Source organism: Psammomys obesus, unplaced genomic scaffold (assembly GCF_907164565.1).
Source record: "Psammomys obesus unplaced genomic scaffold, mPsaObe1.curated_primary_1811, whole genome shotgun sequence".
Lineage (NCBI taxonomy): Eukaryota > Metazoa > Chordata > Mammalia > Rodentia > Muridae > Psammomys > Psammomys obesus.
In genome coordinates this window covers 7658561-7685360 of record NW_026592666.1, presented here as the reverse complement: position 1 = coordinate 7685360, position 26800 = coordinate 7658561, and the positions used below count along the sequence as shown (strand labels likewise).

Genomic DNA, 26800 nt, shown 5'->3' with positions numbered 1-26800 from the left:
CACACACACACACACACACACACACACACACACACACACACACACACGCAAAATGATGCAACATTTATAACTTTAATATTGATGTCACACTTTGTTTCTTTAGAAATGCTGTCCTTTATTTTCTGTATCTCCTGTGGGCTGATTTAAAGTCTATCACTGTCTTGAAAGGGCTCCAAAGGGGGGAGGTCATCCCTTGGTGACTGTTGTAATTTATTGATTGGATCGTTCACTCCATTTGCGAGGTTGATGCTCAGAAAGGCAGGAGCAGCCACCAGGGTACACAGTGAGTATCAGGGTGACACTAACTCAAGCTCCTTGTTCCCCACATCCTCTTGTTGTCCGAGTGTTTGCCATCTGTTCCACCACTGTCACTGCTGATCCTAAAAATCGTGGTGCCACTAGAGTGGCCATGCTTTCCTGGGCCTAGCAGTTAGGCCACCCCTTGGGAACTCCTGTCACTGGTGGCCTGGCGGGTCATTCTTGCCTCATCACACACAGAAGATGATAACCTGACTGACGGCAAGGTCTGCTCTTGTCTTCCTTACTCAGCTCAGCACAAATTCCTGCTAAGAGGACTTACACGGCCATAAAATTGCTAATGGAATCTACCCGATAAGTCACATTGTATAAAGTGCTTTCTGCAGCAACAGAAGACCGTATTCACGGAAACCTCCGTCTTCTTGTTATGGGAATTTTTATGCTACTTATGTAGGATAAAGGACAAAAATGAACCTTTTCAGAGGAAATTACTGTTGTTTGGAATCCATGACGGCATTTTCTGCCGTCTGCTTATTGTAATCCACATAACTCCAGAGGGGCCGAATTTGAAAGAAACCCATGTGTGCAGGGGTGAGGTTAAAGCAAGGGAGATCAGCCGTGATTATGGAAATAATTTGTAGGTTATTTCAGCCCCAGGGCTCAATTCACTGCACACTGTTTCCAGAGCCTGCATGCTGTTGATTTGACCCCGCTGCGCAGATACCCACACGTGCGCCCTGGAGAAGAGATTCATGTTACCCCCAGAAACAGAAAAGGGGTTTTGTGTGACAAGTGGGGGCAGGAATGAAGGAGAAGATTAGAGCAGCAGATGTAGAAGAAGTTTTATGCTGTCTGCAGAGTGTGGCTGTGTCTCCTGCCTCTGGACTATTCTAATTAGAGCCCTTTACTCCGACTTGATGTCAGAGAGAGAACCCCCACTTACAAAGTCCAGTTTCCTCCCTGATGTTCATTCATCTGCCCCTAGAGGATGCCATCATTCCTGACAACTCAAGCCAGTTGCAGGAAACATCATCCCAACGTGTGTTTCAAATTCCTGTACCAAATGCCTAGGGAGCATAGCTACCAGTCAGGGCAAGAGAGATGCTTGACTGAGTAGAAGATCACGTGCTGTTGGATATGTGAAAGGGTGAAGGGAAGATTGATGTTAGCAGAAGATTGCCCTTTATTGGTATGATTTTCACTAGGCTATTTCCTGTACATTTTAAATGCTACTTTGTGCATATTAAAAGGAAACGTGGAAAGACGGCATCTGTATGAGTCTTTTGAGTCGCAGGTTGAATGGGGTAACCTGGTTGAGTGTCTGACAGACACTCAGTAAATTCTCAGTCAACATCATAACCATCTTGACTTTTGTAAGAAACAGAGGGAAGTCCCCGTGCTCCTCCTAACCATCTTCTTATAGTGGTCGAACATGGCTTCGCTGTGAATAAGGACAGGCTTTGGGTTTCCTCAGGCTCTGGGGATCCTTCTTCCAGGTGTCAGACTTTGGGAAAGTCACAGAGGTCACAGACAAAAAGCTGGGACAGGTATAGCAGGCTAGGGGACAACATGAAAGGCAACAAGTAGACTGTGGAAAAGACCGTAGAGGGCACTTGTACATACTGACCAGATCTCTCTGGGCATCATATCTGCAGCGGCCTGCCTGTAGGTCAGCCTGCCTGCTGGCCTCCCCTTGCTCCCATGCCTGGGGAGTTCTGGAGGTTCTCTGCTATGCCAGTGACTCTTGCTGTTTTCCTGTTTGGGCATTAATCATTTCGTCTGGCCAGGTTTTCAGGTAGTGGCCACATCTCCTCTTTGGGCTGTCTGTGCAAGGCTCTTGAGCTGTCCTTGTTATCTGTAGACTTGTGCCTCCTGTCCTCCTGTGCAGCCTGCTCTGAGGATCTCGCCACATCCATTTTCCTCTCCCACACCACTTCATATCATACTGTCAATTCATTCTGAGTTTGCGGTACCTTAACTCTTATCCCACAGTTCTTTCCCATTTATTTGGTAACCTAAGCCCAAACACAACTCTTTTAAATGTCTTTGAGGGTTTTTCCTTTGAAGTGAGTTTGTCAATATCATGACAGATCTGTATGCCATCCTCCTTCATTATAGTAGAGGCAGGACAAGCTACATCTAAGATCTTTCTTCTCTTTGGCCATTCATGTGCTGATTTGTTCTAGAATTCCTGATTCCCCAACACTGAGGACTGCATTCCTGCTCCCAGGCTGCACCTTAGAAACGGTTCTGGTGGCAGCATCTTGAACTTCAGCTTTTGCTAGGCAGCGAAAGGGAAAATGGTATGTACAAAAAGGGGTGGGCAGGGCCATGGAATTCCGTTATTTGATAACCTGCTCCTGTTTTAGGAAATCTAATTCCAGGAGAGCGGGAATTTACTCACACAGCAAGAACATTAATGCATTCAGGAGGGCTCTGCCCCTGACCCTGGTACCTCCACTAGACACAGCTACTTTGGATACCAATTTCACCATGAGGTTTTGCAAAGAATCCTATTCAAGCCATAGAAGGGAAACTAAAACCCTCAAGGAAAGCACTCTAAAGCATGGGACCTCCTGAGGCTGGAATAGAACTCCTGCAATGGAGAGTTTATCACAGGGCCAGAAGTCAGCGGCATGGCATACCCTTCTGTTACTGTGTTAATTTTCCAAGACCCAACACAGGCTACTTACAGGGAAGAAAAGGTGGATGTTATTTAAGTGGACTGCAGGCGAGTGCCAGGGTTTGGACTTTTGACAAGGGTGGCACACCTTCTTTCTTTCTACCTCCTTGCTCTGTTTTCACTGTATGTAACAGGTACTGGTGCTGTTCCCCAGCTTCAGGTCCTCTGGCTTTTCTGAGGATGCCATAGGTTTAGGGGACACTTCAGAGTCTTCTGTTCTTGCTCCTTTCCTCTCTGGCTTGCATCCGATATCTGGTGATCTAAGGCTCTGCTCCTACATAATCAGGAGACCTCTCTCCTGCCTGGCCATCATCTGCCTGTGGTGGCTCCTCTCACAGCCTAGTCGGTTGCCATTCTTGGGTCCTCATGTTCGTTTCCAGCCCATAGTGCCGTGCTTTCCATTCACAGGGCTGGCATTCATGCACTTCCCTGTCTGCAGCCAGCAGCCTCTGCCTCAGCCGCACCTGGCTCCTGTACTCGAGTCCCCTTCTGTAAAAGTGCTGGGGACAGGAAGAGAGCAGGTGTGTGTGCACCGCTAAGACTCCAGTGGGACAGGAGAATCTCCATGTTAAGTTCCCTTTATAGATATTTAAAATGCACACGGAATTAAGGCTTGTGTTAATAAAACTCTTAGATAGGATGAATATGACCAAGGTGAAATATGAATATGCAAAAGGTTTTCGAAGAATTCGAAATTCGCAGGGCTCTCATTTTATCTTCTCTTAAAGATGGACACTTCTGTTCCTTCCCTTTTTGTTCTTTTAAAATTATAGACAGAAGTTTAGGTTTTGTAGAATTATACTTGTGCTTCTATCAACTCAATTTATCCCAAATTTTAGTTCTTCAGGTATGGCATTTGTTTGCCAGGATTTCATTTTTGCAGTTTAAAATGAGCCTCCCTTGCCTGCCACTCACGTAAACCATTGATTATCTGAAATCACTGAGGGTCCTCCATGCATTGGATAATTTGAAGCTAGATCTATTTAAATACATAATGAAGCCCTGAGCTTCATCATATCTCTGTGCACAGAGGGGCTCTTATGCAAATACAGTTTTTCTTCTTCTTTTTTTTTTTTTTTTTCTGATTATCTGTTGGCAAGAACTTCTCTTTTTCCCCTCACTGAGCTTCATGTAGTATTTACAGCATCCACAGAAGGCAGCAGAAGGGTCACAGCACCGCGTTCTACTTGTTCACTGTTATTTGTATGATGGCTGGAAGGGGGTGGGCAGGGATGTGTGGTCTCTCAGGGCCAGAATGTAGTCTGTGGAGAGGCCACCCTGGACCCCACTGCACTAAGTCAGCAGTCTGCTGTGGTCATCTCAGAGCTCTTGAGCCTGCGAACTGAAAGTGTGTCAAGACTTCTCTCCCCAGAAGCAGCCATTGAGAGCGGTCAGCACACAGGTTTCCTACCCTCTCATCAGCACGGGCTCCCTTGTGCTGCTGTGAAGGACCAACTTTGCTCCACAGCTCATTTAGTGAATTGTTCTGCTCAGAAATGGATTCGGCTTAATGACAGAGAATGGCAGGGGCTGCTGTTTTATTTAGACAGGACAGCAGGAGTAAAAATTGTCACTAATGGAAATGCCTTCAGCCACTGACAAGATTTTAGAGGGAGATGGCTGAGACATGGTTAGTGGTTAAAGGGGCTGATGGCTAAATGTTTTATAAACCTGTCATCACATGTTTCTCTAGCTCTGGAGGACTGACATTTTCCTCTTCCTTTGATTGATTGTATTTTATTTATTTATTCTTCTCATGTTTGTGCTAGGGCGTTTGTGTGTGTGTGTGTGTTTAAGCCAAGGGACAGCCTAGAGCGCTCCACATTTTTTGAGACAGGGTTTTTGTTGGCCTGGAGCTCTCTGATTAGGCGAGGCCCAACTGGCCATCAAGCCTTGGGTTTGCCTGTGTTCCTCTCCAAGCACTGGGGTTACAAGTATGCACCCCTACACTCAAATTTGTACAAGGGTGCTGGGGCTCAGACTCAGCTCCTCATGCTTCTGTGCAAGCACTTGGCCAGCTATGCTCCTGCCTCGGCTCCCCTTTTGTTTCTGAATGAATTCTCTCTCTCTGTCTTTTTTTTTTTTATCTCATATAATACACATAAAGGAATCCCATCTTTGTCATTTGTGTAGGTGCCCAGTCCAGTACGGTGGCACGCATACACACAGCACAGCGTGTTGCTTCTGTGCTTCCAGAGCAATCTATCTTCTTAGCACACTGGAATTCTGTGCCTTCCACATAACTCTGTCGGTCCCAGGTCCATCCCAGCCTATGGCTTCATCTGCCCATCTTTAAAGAAGTAAGACTGATGATGTTTAACTTCAATGGACATCAACTCCATTGATTTCTTTGATTGTCTGTGTGCTGAGAATCAAACACAGAGCCCTGGCAGTGCTGGGTAAGCGCCACTGAAGCTACCCTGTCCCTTTGGTTTCCACTTCTTGAAAGATAGATGGGTATAGCCTTATGACATCAGAATGGATGACCTTGCCCCTTGGCTGAGGTGGGCCGAGGTTCCTCACGGGATTGAAACAGATGTGATTCTCCTTTCACTCCAGCCCCAGGGGATGTGACGCCCTCTACTGTTCTCTTCTGGCACTACACACAAGTTGCACAGACACACATGCAGACAAGACACATACAAAAAGTAACAGTAAACCTTTTTTAACGCTCTGTTGCTGCTGCTGTGTGTGTTCTGGCACACTAATTTTGCAGAGCATCTGAATATATTTAGCTGGTTCTATACCATGAGTTCACTTAGTGGGCCACTAGGCATTTGTATACCCAGCCTCAGTGGGCTGTGCTTTGCTTTCTGAAGCCTTTATATCCCCGTTCTGAGCAGCCAGAAGGGAGCAGTGTGTGGAGCTTCACTTTGCTCTCAGCATTTGCCAACACTGGTGTTACTGTTTTGTTTTTTTTCTTTTTCAGAAAATAATCCTTATTATTACTTTTCTATCCAGGTTGATTCCTTTGATAACAAAAATAAAAATGTAACCAGGCTTGGTGGCTCACACTTGTAATCTCTTTATCACTCAGGAGGCTAAGGATAAAAGATCAGGAGTTTGGGCCACATAAGCTGTCTTCACCTGTCTCTAAAACCCAACTTGGGTAAACAAAGGAAATCAGGAAAAATAACCCAGTCTACAGAATCAGCCTCTCCTGAGAGGTGCAGAGATCGGGCAGGGTCATCCAGGCAGCGGGCTTGGTGCTTTCATTATTTGTGGGAGGAGCTTCAACTCTGCTTTTCAAGGGAAAAGGTGTAAGAAAAGGGACTTGAAAGGGAAGGGAAGTCTAAATACTTCAAGTGTGAATATGCACGTTTCTATACACGTATGCACATATGCAACTCCTTCAGCTTCACACAGTCTGAGTTTGCTCGTGGCTTTAAAGTTGTTACCTCATCTTCTCCCCCTGCTCAGGCCACACAGATCAGTTCCGTTCACTTGCCAGTCGCTGCCTCTGTGTGTAGATGATTGCAGTCTTTATCCACTGGCAATGTGTTTCTCTTTATAAACACAACAACTGTCAGAGATTTTAGGTTTGTAAGCTGGTTTTCTTGCAAGACAACATTTTTAATATTGGATGCCGGTTCTTTGGATGAATACAAAACGCTCAGATTCAGAGTGATTAGCAACAGCTTCAGTGGTTCTTTGATTAAAATTTCCATTCTCAGCCACCATGGAATAATATGCTGGGGGTGGGGGTCCTGATAAAAGAATTTTATATAGGGGTCCTGTTAAAAGAATTTTGTTTGTAAGCCAAGCTGCTAAGTGAGGTAAAAAATATACAGATTAGTGCCTAAAAGGGGGGGGGGGGCAATGACATCAGCCACTTTAGTGTTACAGTGACTGAACCAATCATTCTTCAGGTGAGCTAGACCCTGTCCCTGTACTGAGATCTTTGGGCTTATGGAAGTACCTAAAAAAGTGTAGCATCCCCACACTTACGAATATTTCCTGATTGATTTCCTAGTTTAAAAAATCATTTTGTATAACCTATTTTGATTATGTTTCCCTCCCCCAAATCCTCTCAGATCCTTCCTCTCCTTCCTCTTTACCTGTCTGTCTTATCTCTCTCTCTCTCTACTGTCCCTCTCTCTCTCTCTCTCTCTCTTTCTCCTCTCTCTCTTTGCCTCTCTCTCTTTCTCTCTCATTCCATTGAGCCCAGTTGGAGACTGTTCTTCGGTATGGAGCCTGCCGCCCTGGAGTATATTGATAAACCAGGTCTCACACCATTAAAGCAAACTGACTTTCCTCTCCCAGCAGTCATCAAAAGCCAATAGCTCTTCTGCCAGGATTTGGTCTGTCTTGATCTTTTGCACAAGTTATTACATGAGTTTTTGTCCCCAAACTTTACACTTTTACCTTTGAGAGCATCTTTGTCTTATGCTACTCCCACTTGGAGGTCACATGTTCATTGGTGTTCATGGCATTGATGCCATTCATTCATTCATGCCATATTAGTGTTCTTCTTAATAATTTTCTCATTTTTGTTTTATGCACATTGGCGTTTTGACTGCATGCATGTTTGGGTGAGGGTGTCAGATCCTTGGAATAGGAATTACAGACAGTTGTGAGCCACCATGTGGTTGGGAACCAAACCCAGGTCCTCTGGAAGAGCCAACTCTGCTCCTAACCTCTGTGCCATCTCTGTAGCCCCTTTGTGTTGTAGGTGACTATTAATATTTACTATTGATTTATCTTTTATTAATGCTGCTGTTAATCCTAAACACTGTATACCCAAATCACCACACAGAGACTAGGATTTATTTAATTAACCTACAACACAATGCTGGGCAATAGTTAGTCCATCCTAAACCTCCAAGCCCTCATAGTTTCCTAACATTTAGATTTCCCACATTATACTTGCTTTTAGTGATATATTAGGTCCAGTCCATCTCTCCACGTCGTTCCAAGATCTCTGCTCCAGCTCTGCTCTTCCAGCTCTCAGTCTGCCCTTCTCTCCTCCTCCGCCTCCCACCTTCCTATCCTCTGGCTCCTCCCTCTCTTCCTGCTTCCTTTCTGTTGCTCAACATTGTGGTTGGTTGCTTTATTTTGGCATGTTTACACCAAGTTGAGACAGGTGATGCTTAGAATAAGTATCACAATGCCATGTCCGGATTGAATCCAGAGAGTGGGGAGAAATCAGCATTTGAATGAACAGGGTGAGGTGTGTACAGTCCACAAGAACATCGTACCAACACCAGTGCTCTTAAACAACCTGTTGGTGGCTTGTGCATTTCTGCTGGGTTGTTGCTGTTCATGGATGCGTTCCTGGAGTTTCTTAATGCAGTATTGATTCTGTGTCTGCCTGGAACCTCTTCCTCAACCAACCCTAAATTTACTATAGCTGCTTCAAGCTGGGATAAGTTCTTTAGAAGTACCATTTAAGCAAGAGGGTTTCTTAGGTACACTGGGCATCATCCTGCTTCTTTTGAGGATGGTATTTGTGGGCAGGGCTTTCTTTGGTGGATTTCAAGAAGGGGTAATTCAAGGTAGTCTCCCATGCGCACATGCGCGGGTCCATGAGTGTTGGTCTAGACTTGACACCTTGCCTCAGTCACACTGCCTCCCTGGACACACACTGTTACTTTCTATGAACTTCTAAGAAGCTGCTCTTTCTCCCTGCACCCTCCTCCTGTAGACCACCAGCCAGACAGAGCTGGAAAACTGGATCACCGCCATCCACTCTGCCTGCGCAGCTGCTGTTGCAAGACACCACCACAAGGAAGACACGCTCCGCCTCCTCAAGTCAGAAATCAAGAAACTGGAACAGAAGATCGACATGGATGAGAAGATGAAGAAGATGGGTGAGATGCAGCTGTCCTCTGTCACCGACTCGAAGAAGAAGAAGACCATATTGGACCAGGTGACTGGCCTGGCTGTGTGTGTTTGGCGCTGGGCAGATCTGTTGGGGCTCTTTTTTTATTTTCTGTCTGGGAATCTTAAAACATCTTCTGTTATCACGGCAGCAGCCTGTCAACCAGACTGTTAAAGTCTTTATTGTGGCTGTCAGTTTTCTTTGCCCTTTGTTGAGAGTTGATTGTAACGAGCTAAAGGGAACAATATGACAGTGAAGGAAAGACAGAAATCAGAGAGAAGAACCTCCTGGGGAATCTTTGTGATTCTGGAGAACTGGTGTAATTAGAAATCTCTTGATTTCCTTCTCCATCTTTTCATGGGGCCAAGCTGTGAGGAGGACTTATTTCTAAATTTTAAAAAGTGATAGGTGTTTTATTTAAAAATCCATACAGCTGTCCTGCATTACCCATTGGGAATTGGTTTCAAGACCCCTGCAGAAACCCAGATCTGTGTTTGCTCCAGTCCCTGATGTAAAAAAAATGGCACAGTGTGTGTCCATAATCTACTCACATCTCTCATGTATTTTAACTCATCCCTAGATCATTTAGGAAACCTGGTAGAGATAAATGTTATGTAAGCAATTGCTGTGCTATAGTGTCTGAGAAATAATGGCAAAAGTTTGTACACGGTTACTATGGCTTTTCAGGGCCCTTTGCTCTGTTCTTTCTATTATTGGTCACTGCAGTTTTTAAACTCAGGCAAGTTCACATAGCACAAAACCATGTAAAGTGAGCAACACTTTAGCAGCTGTCCATGTGTTTGCAATGTTAGATGCCCCTTCTTTCATCTAGTTCTAAAAGGAACCCAACTCCTGTTAATCACTTGCCTACACACTCGCACACACACACAGGCACCCTGTCCCTGGCACCCTGTCTTGAAGGGCTGCCCCTTTGAGATAGATGTTCCATAGGAGCGGGATTGCACCTGCTTTCTTCCCTTAGCTTTTTGGAGTTTGATCTACATCACAGCTTACACATCACTATGTCTCACTCTTTTGGGGCTGGTCCTTATCCCTTAACCCATTGTACATATGCATCGCTGTTCAGCTGTTTATCCATTTCTCCTTTGATGGATGCTTGAGTCATTCGCAGCTTCTCGGCTGCTGTGAACAGTGCCATCGTGAACACGTCTGTTCTCCCTGGTTTTCAGAAAGCTTAAAAAAGGATATGTCACCAGTGACCTCTCAGCTTTCACTTTCTTAAAAAAAATTTAATTTTATGTTATGAGTGTCCTCTGAAGTATATCTCTGTGTCATGTACCTTCTTGGTGCTCACAAAGGTCAGCAGAGGGCATCAGAACCACTAGAACGGAATTTATAGATGGTAGGAGATGCTCCGTGGGTACCGGGAACAGACCCCGGGTTCTCTGTCACAGCCGCAAATGCTCTGAGCTGCTGAGCCATCCCTCCAGCCCCATGAACGTGCTGTTTGTACCAGTGCACAACTCTTGAATGGACTCGCTGTTCTGTGATCTTATTTGAATGTCCCATCAGTAGACAGAAGATATTTTGCCACTTTGAGTGACAAACACGTGTGGACGTTAGTGTTTAGAACCCCGTACCCCAGCATCTGGGTTTCCATCATTGACGGTTTACTACTTCCAACCCTTTTTTGCCAAAGCTTTGGTCCATTTGCTTTGACCTTTAACCAACCTGGTTTTCTTCTCTTTTCTTAAGTAAAAGCATCTCTTAGTTGACATTAAAGTCCTCGGTACTGGAGATCCCTACATTTTTATTCCTTACATTTATCGTCAGAACTGACATACCCAACATGCCTCCCTCCCAGTACCCAGGAAGCTAATCACTAATAAGGGGCTTCATGTTTGATACTGAGTTTATGCTTACCGGATCTTTGTAAAGAAGAGAACATGCACCCTAGGAGACCTACAACTGCTAGAACTGTAATTAGTGCCTTTACAGCAAACAGATCTGCGAGGTTCTTGGAGAAGAAGATGGCTGATGTTTTCACCATTTCTGACCTTTCTCTCCTTGTTTTATTTGCTCCTGTAGATCTTTGTTTGGGAGCAGAACCTGGAACAGTTCCAGATGGACCTGTTTCGCTTCCGTTGTTATTTAGCCAGCCTCCAGGGTGGGGAGCTGCCAAACCCCAAAAGGCTGCTTGCTTTTGCAAGCCGGCCTACAAAAGTGGCGATGGGCCGTCTTGGGATCTTTTCCGTATCGTCTTTTCATGCCCTGGTGAGTAGAAGCAAATGAATTTTGGGAAAATATTCATCTTAATGCTGAACCCTGAACAGAAGTTGACAGGAGTCTCTGAAGTGTTTCCCTAGTTTGGTGTCCTGTACAGATGTCCAAAAACTCTTCCTTTGCAGTTAATGTAAAATTATATTTGAACCTGTGTGGAAATGTACTTAAGTCTCTTTGATAGGGCTTAAACAAATGTGCAAAGAAAATGCAAAAGCCGCTGGTGCCTCCCTCACCCCCAGCCTGCCCGCTCTCCATGGTGTTGGGAAGACCTCACATATAGGAGACACTCTCCCACTGAGCTGTACACATCGCAGCCCTACAAAGGTGCTGTCTCCAGATATGTTCACTGCAGCGCTTGTAGATGGCTGCTGTGTTTAGGCAGTTTTGGCAAAGTTGAAAGAGAAATTAGCTTTATGTAAATGACAGATGGAGGGCTTTCCCTCATCTGTCTCTCTCATGCAGATCTGTTCTCTCTCATGCATAGGCATATTCTCCTCCGTCCCCACACACCATACCTTAAACGTGGATCTTTGTGGAGATTGGAGGTCTCGCTTTGTCATTGTGTGATGGCTGTAATTATATGATGTGTTAGAGGAGGGCCAAGTTTCAGTGACAAGGTAGCTGAACACTCAGCTTCTGAAGGGGGAATTTTTTGTCTGACCCCGGGGGCAGCAGGTTGTGTGTGGTGCTGTGTTCACAATCTGTAATTCTCAGGACTTGCTAAGTTACAAACAGCTTTGTGTACTTTGGGCCCATTTCTGCCAAAGGGGAAAAACAGTCATTGTATAAGCGTACAAGCAGCATGTTTCAGCTCATCCAGGATGACACCCTTGTAATGGCACTACACTGTAACACATTTGCTGTGGAATTAGATACTTAAGTGTCAGGGTCCAGAGCTGCTGGGAAGTCTTAACTGGGGGCCAGCTGTGTCCTCCATTGAATTTTGAGCTGCAATTCAGTCTGAGGTGCCTGTGCTCTCTGTACACACATCAGTGTCATCATTAGACAATTAGTGGGAGATTTGAATTTTGAAAGAGTCTTACACCAATTGTCTAGAGTTTGTTAAAACCATCTTGTACTGCTAGTTACAGCCCTGCTCTAGCCTGCTTGCGTACCTCTCTAAATGGCTGTTACAGTTTTGTTTTTCTTGTAATAACTGGACAAGCGAGGACTAAGTCCTGAACCCAGTTCTCATTTACATGGCCTAGGTCTCTTACTTCGAGACCTGAACACTAGTTTTTGACTTAGCCAAATTTTTATTCTGTGTGTGTGAAATATATACATATATATATGAAATATATACATATATATGGGATTAAAAGTTTCACTTCGCTTCTGTCACAATGTTGTAGTTAAGAGCATTTATTTATTTTTATTAACAGGCAAGTTCATCTCACGTAATATGTGTTAGTCTTTGGTAGTCACATCCCTCTGCCTTTGCTGTCAGATGGTAGAAGGTGAAGAAATGCAGTTTTACTGTCTCCCTCAAATGTGTATGCTTTGATTATTTTCTTATAAGCCATTGGAGCTTATGTCACTAAGACAGAAGGAAAAGCCACTGAGCTACTCGTCCATAAATCTTTGATCCTCTCTTAATGTCTTTGACTCACTCTTCCCATTTGGTGGCAGGTGAGCTAACTCTGCCCTGTTGCAGAAGAGGTTGAGTTGGTAACTCAGAGGGATTTTTACTCAGTTATTGGGAGAAATAGTGTTTAGTTCCCATGTCTGCCTCTCTGTTCCTTTGTTCTGTTTCTTGCTATCTGCTTCAGCAGTGCAAAGCTTGGTGTCCACGCATCCTTGCCAGTCAGTTCAGTAGACTGTTCTGTGACAGAACAAGTTAGGCCACTTTATTGGGTATCTTGTTCTGTTTTCTGCACCAGCCCTTGAAGAACACCCCAAGCAGGGAATTTTAGTCCGATTTATTGGACAGCTCCCCCCATCTCTCCTTGTCATTTGACCCTAAGGGTCCCCTCCTCTCTATGGGAGTTGAAGCATCCTTCAATTTCTCCTTTGTCTAGGATATCCGCCCACCCTCCTCCTTTTCAGTGGGGGTGGATGGAAGGAGGAGGTAAAGGGGACTGGGGCCAGGGGAGGGCTTTGAGCTGCAATGGGAGTCCCATTTGCTAGGAGAGCCCCAGTCAAGCTGAGTGATTTGCCTTCATTAAGTGAAGGGCCCCTGCTGTACTCTTTGAAGAAAGGTTATCATTGTTCTTGTTTGCACAGATGAGCCGACTGATAGTTGTAGCCAGGTGCCCGCCACAGAGGAGGTATTGTCTGCTCTGACCATTGAGAAACCCATGAGTTCTTGTCCAGCAGTTCTGCCAGCCTGTTTTCTATACCCTGTGGTCATTGCTGTCTATGGAGGGGTGGGAGAAGTGGCTACCGTTACAGCTTACAGGGCTAACCTGCTAGAGTATTTGAGCAGCTCACATCAGTCAGCTGGCCAGGTGCTGAGACTGGCAGTGTTTGCACGCACAACCATTTGTCTTCCCTGTGCTTTTCCTTGTCTCCTCCCCACCCCACCGGTTGCTGCTCTTTAAGTTATTGCTGCCATATTATTTGATCTTAAATTTCTTATTTATTTATTTATTTGGTTGACAAATCTATGCCTATCCCTGGCTTTTGTCAGTTGCTAGCCTTGTGATGAGGGTTAAAAGAGCAAAGAACACAGAGAGTCTGTCCTACTGGAGCTCATGTTCCTGTAGGAGAGACGGGAAGGTCACGTGCAGCTAATGGAACATGGTAAGTGCAGATAGTGAGGCATGCTGGGAAGGAAATGAGCAGGCTAACACACGCCTGCTGTGATAGTCACCCCTCAGCGTCCTCAGAAGAGTGGCAGCAGGACCCCCTCAGACACCAAAGGAGGTGGTCACGTGCCTTATAGGACGTGGTCACGTGCCTTATAGGACGTGGTGTGCTGTTCCCACACAGCTGCAGCTCATCCCCCCCATGCACTCCATGTCTGTGTTACTTCAGTGCTTAACGCTGATGTTACGCAGATACTTACACTGAGTTGTTTGCTGAATAAGGATGAGGGAAAGGTCTGAGCCTGCTCCACACGCATGGAACATTTCTTTTGAGTACTTTTGATCTGCGATTGCTTGCCTCCACAGATCCAGGCTGCTCACTGCTCCAGGCTACCTGTGTGTGTGGCGTGGGGCGGCAGACACGGTACTTCAGTGCTTTGCTGTTTGTATGTAGACTGAGACCAAACAGCTGGGTTTTTTCTTTTCCTTTTTTTTTTTTTTTGGTGGGGGGCGGTTAGGATTCTAAAGTTTAACACCATTTCTTCTGTGTTTACACAGCTGTGGGAACATACATGTGTCAGCATGTTCTGATTTAACCGTTTTACAACCTTTGCTCGCCTTCAGCTTAGAAAGGAGAAATCAGAACATTTGACATGTTTTATGATGCCTTCTATTTGTGGGTTTCTCTCCCCAGATACCCAAAGAATAAGTACAGCTTAAAATCTCTCTCATAAAAAGTCCCACAGGAGTCTTGGCTCTCACCTTTTAATGCCCCTGATATGTGTTTCTTAAATACTTAGCTGAGACAATGCCAGACCTTTCGGCTCCCTCATCCTTCTGTTTGCATCCGAGTCCAAAACCTTTCTCTGTGATGCCCTGGCAGAGATGCTGTCTGGCTCTGGTCCTCAGTGCATGTGGGGGTCTTTTCCCATCCCCTCAGTAGGATTCTGTGTTGATACTGTCAGTACCGAAGACTCAGGGAAATGCTGTGTGGCCGACGTGCTGAGGGCTGGGAGGCCCCCGTGTTACCCAATACCATTTCATCCCTGGGACTGCTGCCAGTTGGCATCTGTCATGTTGGGAGTTGCCCGCGTGGGAATCTATGACAAATAGGTTTTTAGACATTCACCTCAGCAACAAAGAGCAGGTGGGGGGGTTTCATATCCAGTCTGACTTGCTGGGCCTCCTACCTCGCCCTTCTGAAAGGAGGGCTTGTGGGTGGCCTGTTGAGCGCGCCTGGCAGAAGAGCTCTGAGCTTCCTGGACGTGGCTTAGAATCTGTAGGGGAAAGTTCAAGCCTGATGCTGTATGGGCTTTCTGGAGTCCTTCGAGATCCCTGCTTCCACAGCTGTCACGGCGGTAGCTTCAAACATGGGCTAGCCTGTCCTGAAATCTTTCCCTGGTTGGATGGTACCTTAGAGGCATCTCAGCAGAGTATGGCTTTAAAAAAACAAAAACAAAAACAAACAAACAAGTGTAATTTTCCTTCCACCTAAACAGAACTCATGTAAGTTATGGAAGATCTGTGTTATACATATGTATTTGTTGGTGTGTGTGTGTGAGAGAGAGAATGCATGTATGCATGAGAGAAAACCTTGCATGTATCAGCACCTTTATTGGGCTTGGATGTGGCTTAGTGGTAGAGTGTTTTCCTAGCATGTGTAAGGTCTTGAGTTCAATCCCCAACACGACGAAAAAGACAGAGAGACAGAGAAGCTCAGTGGTCCAGTCTGGCAGGGTGGTTTTCTTTCCTTGGTCTTCCATCGTAGAAAAGGCCACTGTTTCAGGATGTGATGCAGTCCTTCCTGTCAGTAGGGGCAAACTGCACCAAAGAGAGGCCCCTCCTTTGAAAACATTTCCTAGAAGCTGTGCCATTAACTAGAACTGTCACATACACATGGCACACTCCGAGGAAAAGCCAGCTTTGACTTCTTGGCCAAGTGCCCAGATACATGATGGATTTTCTAGTGGAGATCCTGTATATTGGGTCCATGATTTACTAGCAAAGAGGATGGTTTTATATATTCTAAGAGATTGCAGAGACCTCAACACATAGAAGAGATTGGTTAGATTAGATTCAATGTGGAATCCTAGCATCCAGAAGTCTGCTGGTTTTCACCAACCTTCGGTGTCATTTTTAAAATGCAGAAGCTGCTCCTTAGTGGTTAGGAAGTATCTGAAAAAAGTGTGGTTCTACCCAGTAGGTACGGCGTGTCAAGTCGAACTGGAGGACAGCTAGCTCTTAGCAACACAGCATATTTTATTTGTTTTCATTGATTCCCTACAGTGAGTGAGCTTGCCAGCTTTTCATTTTGCATCAGAGAAGGTCCCCAGAGTCTCTGTGCGTAAGAGTCATATTGTAGGTTAAGGCGTTGAGCATTGCAGTCAGTACCATGCTAGGGGACGAGTCACTGCAGGGTGGGACTGGGTGGCCACTGAAGGCACCAGTACCAGTCCTGTAGCCTCTTGTCTTAACCAATTCCAGGTGGCAGCCCGCACCGGTGAGATTGGTGTGAGAAGACGCACACAGGCCATGTCCAGGTCTGCAAGCAAACGAAGGAGCAGGTTCTCTTCTCTCTGGGGCCTAGACACTACCTCCAAAAAGAAGCAGGGACGCCCAACCATCAACCAGGTAGGTCCCCGAGTCAACACAAAGGGCCTACAACACAGGTTCTGTGTCAGTTGACTTGCACAGGTCCATGTGTGTGCTTCTCCTTATTGACACTTAAATCGACCTGACATGAAGTTAGTTGTGCTGGACACTTTTTAATAAGTAATTTATACCCCAAACGTTGAGTTCTGCTATTAGGCTGTCATCGCCATCCGTCTCTCACCTGCACGCTATCCAAACTCCGGTTAATTACAGACCTACTAAAAAAAAGTGCAGCACTCATCTAAGCCCTCAGAAGACAGCAGGCTCCATAGGCAGCCAAGTAAGCAGAAATACAGTCAGCTGGCTCGGGTGCTGCATCCAAGGCAATCCCTAGGGAAATGTGACCATTTTTGCCCCTGGTATTTGGAAGGGGCCTGTAAATGGGCAGCTCCTCAGCCTGTAGGAACGAGGACCCAGGAACATGAGAGTGACCGCGCTGGCTACTCCTAATCAGGCCCAAGGCTGGCAGAGGGTCACATGGCTAATCTGGGCTGTATAGAGCCCTTAGGAACAGTGCCCAGAGGCCCTTCTTGTTCCTGTTTCTAGGTAAGGCTTCTTTCCTGCTGGAGTTACTTCGAGAAAACTCAGCCCTCAATTGTCATCTGTCTCCATTGACATTGTAGACATGAACAGCCTTGAGCTGCTATTCATCTAGATTTTAGAGACCATAAGACACGAGTGACTTTAGTCTTTTTAGAGGGAGTATTCATTTTATGGGCTACTGTGGCTGGACAGACCACCACTCAATAGTCAAGAGGTGACAGATACCAGTGTAGCCTGCATGTGATGCCCTTAGCAAAACTGACTTGATCACCAGATTTCCTAACCATTTACTCTGAGAACTGCAACCATCAACTTCTGTAGGGAGGGATTTTTATTTTTATTTTTTTTTCAGTTTTTTTTTTAAATTTTTATTATTAGTTACATTTTATTAACTCTGTATCCTAGCTGTATCCTGCTCCCTCATTCCCTCCCAATACCACCCTCCCTTTCTCATCTCCTCCCTGCCCCTTTCCAAGTCCACTGATTGGGGAGGACCTCCTCCCCTTTCATCTGACCCTGTTTAATCAGGTATCTTCAGGATTGGCTGCAAAGTCCTCCTCTGTAACCCAGCGGAACTGATCCTTCCTTGAGTGGTGGGGAGGCCAAAGAACCTGCCATTGAGTTCATGTCAAAAATAGTCCCTGTTCCCCTTACTAGGGAAAACCAATTGGTTACTGAGGTACCACAGGCTACATCCAAGCAGAGGTTCTAGGTTATATCCATACATGGTCCTTGGTGGAATGTCAGTCTCAGAAAAGACCCCTGTGCTCAGATATATTTGGTCCTTGTGGAGCTCCTATCCTCTCCACATCATACTAACTCCCCCTTCTTTCATATGATTCCCTGCACTCTTGAGTTAGTCCTGAAGGCTGCTGTCCTAGGTTTCCTAACTGACCAACATACTCACCTTTGAAATTGGCTTTTTCTGTCTTGATAGAACCTGAGGGAGACCAGTTAGGCCTGAGATGTGTGTGAGACTCAACAACCTTGTTTGTTTTCTAAACTTTGGGAAGGTAGAATATAGTGTGATGTCCTGGACTTGGCCCCATACAGGTTCTCCATCCCACTGGGAAAGGAAGCTGCTGGTATCAGCATCTCTCCTCTCCTGCTGGAGGGAGTGGTCTTACAGTTCTGTTCTATTAGAACTCTTGGTTTATATGGCTTTATCTTTTGGATACCAGGTTAAACTGCTGCCTATGGAATGAGTGGCTGAATTTCAATAAATGCAAGCAAACATCTTCACAATATGTTTTCTAATCATTCTTATAATTCCTAAACTAAATTTAAAAAAAAACCTTGCTTACCCATAAATATTGTAATAGGAAATTGATCACTAATTCAAGACTCTAAAATAGACCCCAAAAAAAAAAATCTCTATTTCTGTAGCTTTATTTACACTGAATTAAAAAAAAAATATTGACTTTATTCTGGTGGCATATGCTCATTAACAGCCTGCACATAGCATTTATTGTGTCTGTGTTGGGGTATTGACCATTTTCTGTTATATTTTTAAGATACACGGTTTTATTAAGTTTCAAAAAATAGACAGTTTTCTGGTTTTTAAGTTAAGAAAATCCATTTCTAACCTTTATATAAGATGCAAAAGCTACAAATACCTTTTCCAGTTCTACTGAAGGATATGATTTTGAAAGGCTGTGCAAGTGACCATGTCCCTGAAGGGAAGTCTTCTCTCTGAATGAGTCTAGTTCATTGCTTTTGTGAATTTTCTTTCTTCATCTAAAAACAAATCATTTCTTTATTTTTGAACTCTTAATGGTGTGGAAGTTTGGTTCACTGGGACTTGATTTCCACCTTAAATTGTGACGTACTTTGGGATCAGGAGGGCCTGGACCCTGCTGTGATGTTTCCCAAAGCCTTGCCTGTTTTCCAGCCGCTGCCCCATGCTTCCTTTGGCCTGTTGACCGTATTTCTTTTTTTAAGACTATGCTCTTGTATATGCAGGTGTTTGGAGAGGGAACTGACGCTGTAAAGAGATCTTTAGAGGGAATATTTGATGACACTGTTCCAGATGGCAAGGTAAGAATATGCACGTGTTCCTTTTGGAGGTGAACAAGTACATTAGCATATGTACAGTTCTACGGTTTGAGGGAAACTAAAATCAGGTACACTCAGTGTGACAAGCTGAGACGATCAGGTTCTTAAAAACCTTATGTAATGGGTTACCATGAGGCGGAAATATCATTTTAGGTTTAAATCTTGGTGCTAATAAGAACATTTCCCTGCTGACATAACATTTTCCATACTTATCATTTGATGTGTAAGATTCCAACTAGAATAAGATTTGAGTTCTGAGATCGCTGAATATTTTATGTCATCGCTAATTCCTTTTTATGTACAACTTTTATTCCCAAGAGGTGAGTTCTTAGTGCCCTCACTCTCTGCCCACACATGCTATTTTGTTCGCATTAATTTCAAAGAAGTGTTCTGATAGTATGTTCTTTTTTTTTTTAATGCATTTTTCTCCCAAGTCAAATATTCAGATATGATTCAGCCTTGTGTTTGAATTTAAAAGGGTCTTTCAGATTGCTAGGTTAAAACCCCATAAAGATACCAGTTCCCCCATTGCCACTTTCTGTAGCTTCTCTTTAAAAACGAAAGAAAAAAAATACCATCCTCTTTTAGGACCCCAATCCCACCTTCCTTTGGGGTTCTAGTATTGACAAAGATGTTGCTAGGATTTTCTAGTTCCCATCCCCAGGATTACTTTGACAGAATTCATTTTTTGGTTGCTGAGCAACCAAGTAATCTTAGTCATCAGTGGCGGAGCCCAGTGTTCTAGAAGGATCTGGTCTACAAAATCCAGAGTACAGTGTGGTTCTTGGTACTGGAGGGAGCAGAAGAGTGGCTAAAGCCTCTCTTTACTCAAACTTCCTGGATGTGTCATTCTGGATGTGGAGGTGGCCGGCCTAGGGAATGCATTTCCATGGCACAGTCTTTGAATACTTGTCCGTGATGAAATTAAATTGCTGTACCTACATACAGTCCAAACATAGTTTTTAATATTTACTTGGTCATATCTGAAGTTGGCCAGTTTTGCATGTATTATACATTTTAAATGATGAAATACCCTTTCTTGCACATGGGGTATTGAAATGACAAAACTTTTGAGTTCTCTTGTATGTCTGTGTTTTCTCTTTTTCTAGGCTATCTTTTTAAGATTTAACATCCTGGCATTTAGCCTCATCTCAAAGAGCAGTTTATATGCAACTGTAGGGTTGGTCCAGTGCTAAGGGCACTGATTTAATGTGGCATATGGGGACAGCCTGGGATGATTCCAGTGGTAGGTGAGGGGATATAGGCAAGTGATCGCTTTTTGGCAGTTCTTTCCCTGGAGGCCTGTGTATCTGTGAACATAGTAGAGTTCAAAACCAGGGCTGAGACTTTTCTACAGTTGGGTTTCCTTATTCCCGGACCCTGTTATTGCCATGAATGGGAGTCGTTTTACCACCTCCCAGCATTTACGGAGGAACTTGTTTTTTCTGTATAGTTACTATTAGCCTTGTTCCTGGGAATCCGTAGACCCTTATTTACCAACTAGTTGCCTTTTTCAAAACCACTAATAAAGGCATATTATGTGAGCATCAAGTATGTCTACATTACAATAATCTAACCCATTCTTTCCTTGCTTATCCAGTGTGGCTCCTAATGTATCATCCATCCTTGGGGTGCTCTCTGCTTTTGCTATTCTACTACTACCATAAGCAGTTTCTCTGGGTCTAGGTCATCTGGGGATCTGAGTTCACTAGGCACAGACTGCTACAGCCCTACTACTTTACTTTTTTTTTTTTTTCTTATTTTACTTCTTATCACAGAGGGAGAAAGAGGTGGTCTTACCCAGTGTCCACCAGCACAATCCTGACTGCGACATTTGGGTCCATGAATATTTCACTCCATCTTGGTTCTGTCTGCCCAATAACCAACCAGCCTTGACGGTTGTCCGACCTGGGGACACTGCGAGGGACACCTTGGAGCTCATTTGCAAGGTATGTAGTGGTTCAGGGTGTGTGACTGAGAAGAGCCTCTGCTTGCACGCAGCCCTACATCCTTTGAGACAGGGTGCAGCGCATGTAAGCAGTGACAGTGAGGAGGGGGGAAATCTTCCGAGGGCTTTGTCCTCATGTCTACATGCCATGGGTTTGTAATGAATGTACCACCTCCACCTGCACACAGTATAGAAAACCCGAGACAAAGACGGGAGCTTTTTAGTATTACAGTGTAAAACTAATCGCTGTGGACATTTTGCTGGTTGGCCTTCTGTTTTTGCTTTTGTTTTTGTTTTTTTTCCTGTGTTCGTGCACATACATGTATTTAATAGTGCCATTCCTGATGTTTGAAGAGTTGCTGACTCATAGTGATATCTTCATAGGGAGAATCTGAAGTGAGTGTTAATTAGACATGATGGGAAATTCCTGTTTCTGTGAACATGGAATTAGTCTGTATTTTTCAACTAGAAAGTGACTGATTTTGTTCTACTTTGGCCTCATGATGTAGAAACATCTTGATCTTTTTCAAGGTGAGCCCCTTTTCTTTGGGCTCTCAAGGGCACTCAGCAGGAAGAAGGAAGTCCCTCTTCTTGTGCACTGGTTCTTACTTTTCCATACCTAACAGCGCTGGTAGGCTCAGTTGATCACATCACCTCTGAAAAGGAGCATTGCTTTCCTGGTTTGCAGATAGGGAAGGTGAGCTTCTGAGAAAGCCTGAGGTATTTGCCTGAGCTCATCTCACAGTCACAAAGGAGAGGACAATCAGCAAAGTGAGCAAAGGATGAGACAGCCCCATTCTCAGTGTCCCCAACTGGGGTGTGTCCAGTTGTCACAGGTGGATATTCTCTGAAATTCTCAGAGCCGCAGTCCGTAGGAAGGACAGTCCACAGAAGAATCTAGATTACATTCTTAAGGGAGTCAGCTTCCACAAGGCTCCAAAAGTGGATATCTTTTGTGTCCTAGTTTTATTTTAGAACCATTTGGATGGATAAAAATGACATTGTAAAAGCCCTTTTCATTTAATATATGATTTGTAAATATTGAGTAATTTTACTCCCTCAACAAAAATGTTGAGATTACCCTACCAGAAATTTACATAGGCTTTTTTTTTTTAATTACAAATACCTAAAAAAATTGCCTCTTCACATGAATGGGGGAAATTAAAAAATCCAGCTCAAATAAGACTTTCCGATAGACTTCTGTGGAGAAAAGTAGATCAACAGATTGTTTCAGGACAAAGCTAAAATTGGCCCCCACATAGGTGTTAAAAATGAATGATAACATCTCATGCACCTTGATTCTTTCATGAGCATGAGTTCCAGCTTTCAAACATGACAGCATCTCTGTTCATGACTTCTCATTGTAATTACTTAACAAAGTTGGTCGGTTGAGGATCTCTGCATTCCTTTATTTAGAGCTGAGCACAGTTCTTTAGAGAACCTCTAATATTCTGCAGAGCTGTGGGAGTCGGTCCCAGTTGGAGCTGTTGGAAGTAGAACTCTGGCCTTTTTGCAAAAGCCAAAAACCTGGAAGATGTTTCCAGGGAGTAGCATGGCCAAGGAGCATCCCTGAGGAACTGGAATTAAACTGTAGTTTTGTGGGGAATTGATCTGTGGGAAGATCGATGAATTGGTTGGACCAATTTGTTTTTTGTTTTTGTTTTTTAAGTATCCTTTCTAGAAACTACAAGATAATGTTGTCTCTGCCATGTAGAGGCTATCATTAAATAATGTTGTTGCTCTGTTCCTCTATTTTTTCTGTTCCTTGCTGAGTTCCTGTGGGCACCCTTAAGGTACAAGTCCCTTTCTGTGACAATAATAGATCATTCTTCCCAGTGTTCTTGGGTTGCCGCTTTCCCAACCGAAACATAAAATAAGACAACATCAAACTTAGGTCTCATGAGCTTAAAAATGGAAAACTTCCATGGTGTACTCTAAGAAACTGATGGTCTCCAGAGAAGCATTTACGAAGAATAAAGCATATCATGTGCTTAGACGTAGATGTCTTCTGGACTCTTGTGTAACACGTGGAGCAGTTTTATTCTCAAGGATGGAAAGGGAAGAGAGGGTGTGCCACGTGGTATGAGGTGATATAATGTAACGATGAGAGGGTTTTTTGGGTTTTTGGATTAGGGATGGAAAACAGATGGAAGAATGTTTTGTTTCATTGTTGTTGAGCTTGCTTTGGTGATGGATGCTGTTTCTGATATCTAATGATCAGTCTCTTTCTTCTGTCTCTTGCATTAGCTCATTCTCTTTCCTATTCTCTGACCCACATCATCTCACACCAGTTTGCCATCTACCATCCGATCACCAGTCAAGTTCTGGTATAGTAAACGTTTCGAGATATATATTTCATGTTATAGATGTTATTGAGATGATTGTTAATCGTAGCCAGTAGCAATAATTCAAATTATTGCAATTATAAAAAATTGCAAAAGTGATCCATTTTTTTCATGGTTACTCATAATGTTCATGTGTGACCAGGGTGCCAATTTCACTACATGCTTTTACTTCATATTTTATATGTGTATGTATGTGTCTGTTCATTGTGTGTGTTTAGGCCAGAGGACAACCTTGAATGCCATTTGCAGGGACGCAGTCCACCCCCTTTGGGCTAGCATTTCCCATTGGCATGGACCTCACAGAGTAAGCTAGACAGCCTGGTCAGCTACCCCCAGGGGTCACCCGGGGCATCCCCATCCCAAACATGGGGGGCACAGTGACATGCCATCACTCCTGGCAGTTTTACGTGGTTCTTGAGGTAAAATTCAGGTCTCATGCTTGCAGGGCAACTCAGTTATTTACCTAATCCAAGTTTTTACGTATTTTAGTGACTCAAACTATTTATTAAAAAGATCTACATCACTACACAAATAATTACAGTAAGATCTGAGTGATTGTTAAAAAAAATTATGCCAACTAAACTTAAACTTGCCCACTTGCAATATTTATTTTACCGCACAATTTACAGCTAGCTTTTGCACAGATAAAATGTTAAGTGATCTGAGTAAATGTACATCAGAAAACAAATTTGTACTATTTAATTTTTTTTTCCCTAATGGAATTTCTCTTGCCAACATTCTCTCGAATGTTTTATAATGTAGGAAAAAGCCAGATGCTTGTCATTCATCAGTACCCTCCAGTGCTTAGAGTTCTTATCCCATAAACAAGGGTTATGAACACGGTTGTGGTTGGGCCTGCTTTGATATGGAAGCTCATAACGTTCCTCTCGAGAGCCTGGACATGTAGTTAGCCCCTTAGGACTGTGCTCTATTTAGGTGGGCCGTGCTGTGTGGGCTCAGAACTCCTAAGCTACCAAAATGGGAGGGGCCACAGGAGCACTCATCCTTAGCACCCTGAGCTTAGCATAACTATTTCCCAAAAACGTCTTTAGATTTTTATGAATTCTATGTAAATATTTAGTTATGTATTTATTTTGAACCTGAGCTGGTCTCAACCTTGAGACTTCTTGCCTTACCCTCTAAAGTGCAGGGGTCATAGACACCTGCTGACACTCCAGCCTGCTATCATTTTGCTTTTGTTTTTTAAAGAAGACAATGAGTAACATAAAGAGGTTTGGGAAAATATGTGCAGCATGAGCCATGTTCTCTGTACTTCACTAAACTCCAGCTGCTGTTTGTCCTTCCGTGTACAATTCCACAAGTCAGCACTGTGGTGTTTGGGAATGGTGGGGCTCCTTACCTTGTTCAGAAGTGCCGACAGTTGGCTGGTGGGCGCACCACTGAGCTTTGTTCCAGAAGCCCCTGGGTGAGACTAGTACAGGGGTGTGATGTCCAGAAGGTGGATGTGGAAGTGACAGTCTGATTAGGACTGGCCACAAGTGTTTATTAATGACAACAGTAAGGTGTCCAAGATGCTTTGTCCCTGTTATTGAGACCCCATGAAATGCCTTCCTCCTTCCCTTCCACCTTAGTAGGGAACAGATGGCAAAACAGAATTTTTGCTTGTAATTAATGATTTTGTGAGGACCTGGGAGAGTGAGAAAAGCGCCCCCTCACACTTCCCAGGCACACAGAAAAACTTTTCTTATTTGTCATACCACACCAATTCTTAAAGGCTTCCCTGTGGAGCGTTGCCTCAGCTCACCTCTCCCCCTTCTTTATCCCTGACTTCTGCAGGGAGCCAAGGGCTATCAGATAGAGGCAGTCTGCCCTGACACACTGAGAGGAAAGCCAGGTGCCCATTGGGGTATTCACTGAGTGGTGTCTGTTTCGCTGTGTGGACTTCAGACTTCACCATCTCTGGGACTAGAACACAGGCTGGGTTTTCCCAAGAACCAGCAATAGAACTTGACTGGTATACTTGATACTTGACTGGTATCGGTACCCTTGCTGCCTCATGGGTGCCCGCCTGGCACACTTGCCCACATTGTTGGCTGTGACTGAGTGAATGTTAAGGGAATAATGACTGGAATGCTTTTAGTTTGGTCTTTGTGTTTATATTTCTATAGTGGCAGAATAGAGTAAGAGTATTTACCAATTACAACAAATTTCACCAATAAGAGGATAATTCTCATCGCAGGACATTGACAGCTATTTTTATCACTTTATTTAAAATTGAAATTTTATTTTAAAAATTTTTATCTATTTGTTTTATCTATTTGTTTACTTTACCTCCAAGTATGGATCATTTTTGGAGCAAATTCCACATAGCTTATCATTTACTTGCTAGTATTTTAGGGTGAAATTTTAAAGTATTTGTATAGGAAAATTTCTTATAGAAATTTAAATTAAAATTACCCACTTAGATATATCTTCTCTTATAGTATAGTTTCAAATTGTCTTGTAACATTTGAAAAACATTTTTCTTTTCTCCATGTCTTTTCTTGGCTATAATAGTAAAGCCATATTATCATGACATCTTTTGTGATCAAATTAATTCAAGAATAGCTGCTTAGCTAGAGTAGACCCATTGATCTATACCAAAGGGGAGGAAGGGCCCCAAGAACTCAAATCCCAAGTCCTTTGATGTGCTTCCCAGGTTGGGCATGCTTGCAGTGCCGTGAGTGAGTCCTGTTCTGGGATATGGAAGTAAGACTGGGCTTTAGCCTGTGTGCTGGCTTGCCGTGAGCTGCTAACGCTTGCCCTGGGGTCCTCCAATTTCCTGGGGTCACAGCCTCCTTCTTTCATTGTAAGTGCTTCCTTCCCCCTTTCTTGTCACCATGTAAGTGTGTGACGTTATGTGCAGGAGCTTCTTGAACAGATTTTGTTTAAAAGCCAGGGGGTTTGTGTGTTTATGTGTTTGTTTGTTTTTTAAGACAAGGTTTCTCTGTGTAGCCTTGGCTGTCCTGGACTCCCTTTGTATACCAGGCTGGCCTGGAACTGGTGCTGGGATTAAAGGCTTGTGCCACCACACCTGGCTTCAAAAAGACAGAGCTAAACAGAACAATTAATTAAATATGTGGAAGAGAGGCTGTGACTCAGTTTTCTGAATTGAACTGCATGAGCCCTATGGATGTTATTATTAATGAGTGCCAGGTTCTAACCTTTTCAGGATAGAATCCCGCTGCCCACCCCCATCTCTGTTGCCCTTAGGAAACGAGATAGGGAGTCCTACTCTCTCAGAGACCTAATAGCTCCTATTTGCTGATAAATAGACACTTTCCTTCCCATCCCAGGCACATCAGCTGGATCATTCCGCCCATTACCTTCGCCTGAAATTCCTAATGGAGAACAAGATGCAGTTCTACATTCCGCAGCCTGAGGAGGACATTTATGAGCTGGTAATGTTTATGATGGCTGTCCATGTACATTCTGTTTGCGATGGTTTTCAAATTATGTATGTACTGTGGTAATTGTAGCTGGAACAAGCTCCGCGATGAATGA

The 26800-nt window shown here is 44.0% G+C and overlaps 1 protein-coding gene across 1 annotated transcript in view; it reads left to right on the top strand.

The window, feature by feature from the left end:
- Tiam1 (TIAM Rac1 associated GEF 1) overlaps positions 1 to 26800 on the top strand; it is a 211521-nt gene that overhangs the window by 120411 nt on the left and 64310 nt on the right. The window contains exons 7-12 of the mRNA XM_055614916.1: positions 8586 to 8810; positions 10812 to 10997; positions 16238 to 16384; positions 18911 to 18985; positions 20782 to 20952; positions 26593 to 26697. Of these exons, the coding sequence (XP_055470891.1) occupies positions 8586 to 8810; positions 10812 to 10997; positions 16238 to 16384; positions 18911 to 18985; positions 20782 to 20952; positions 26593 to 26697 (909 nt within the window). The remainder of the gene's footprint in view (positions 1 to 8585; positions 8811 to 10811; positions 10998 to 16237; positions 16385 to 18910; positions 18986 to 20781; positions 20953 to 26592; positions 26698 to 26800) is intronic.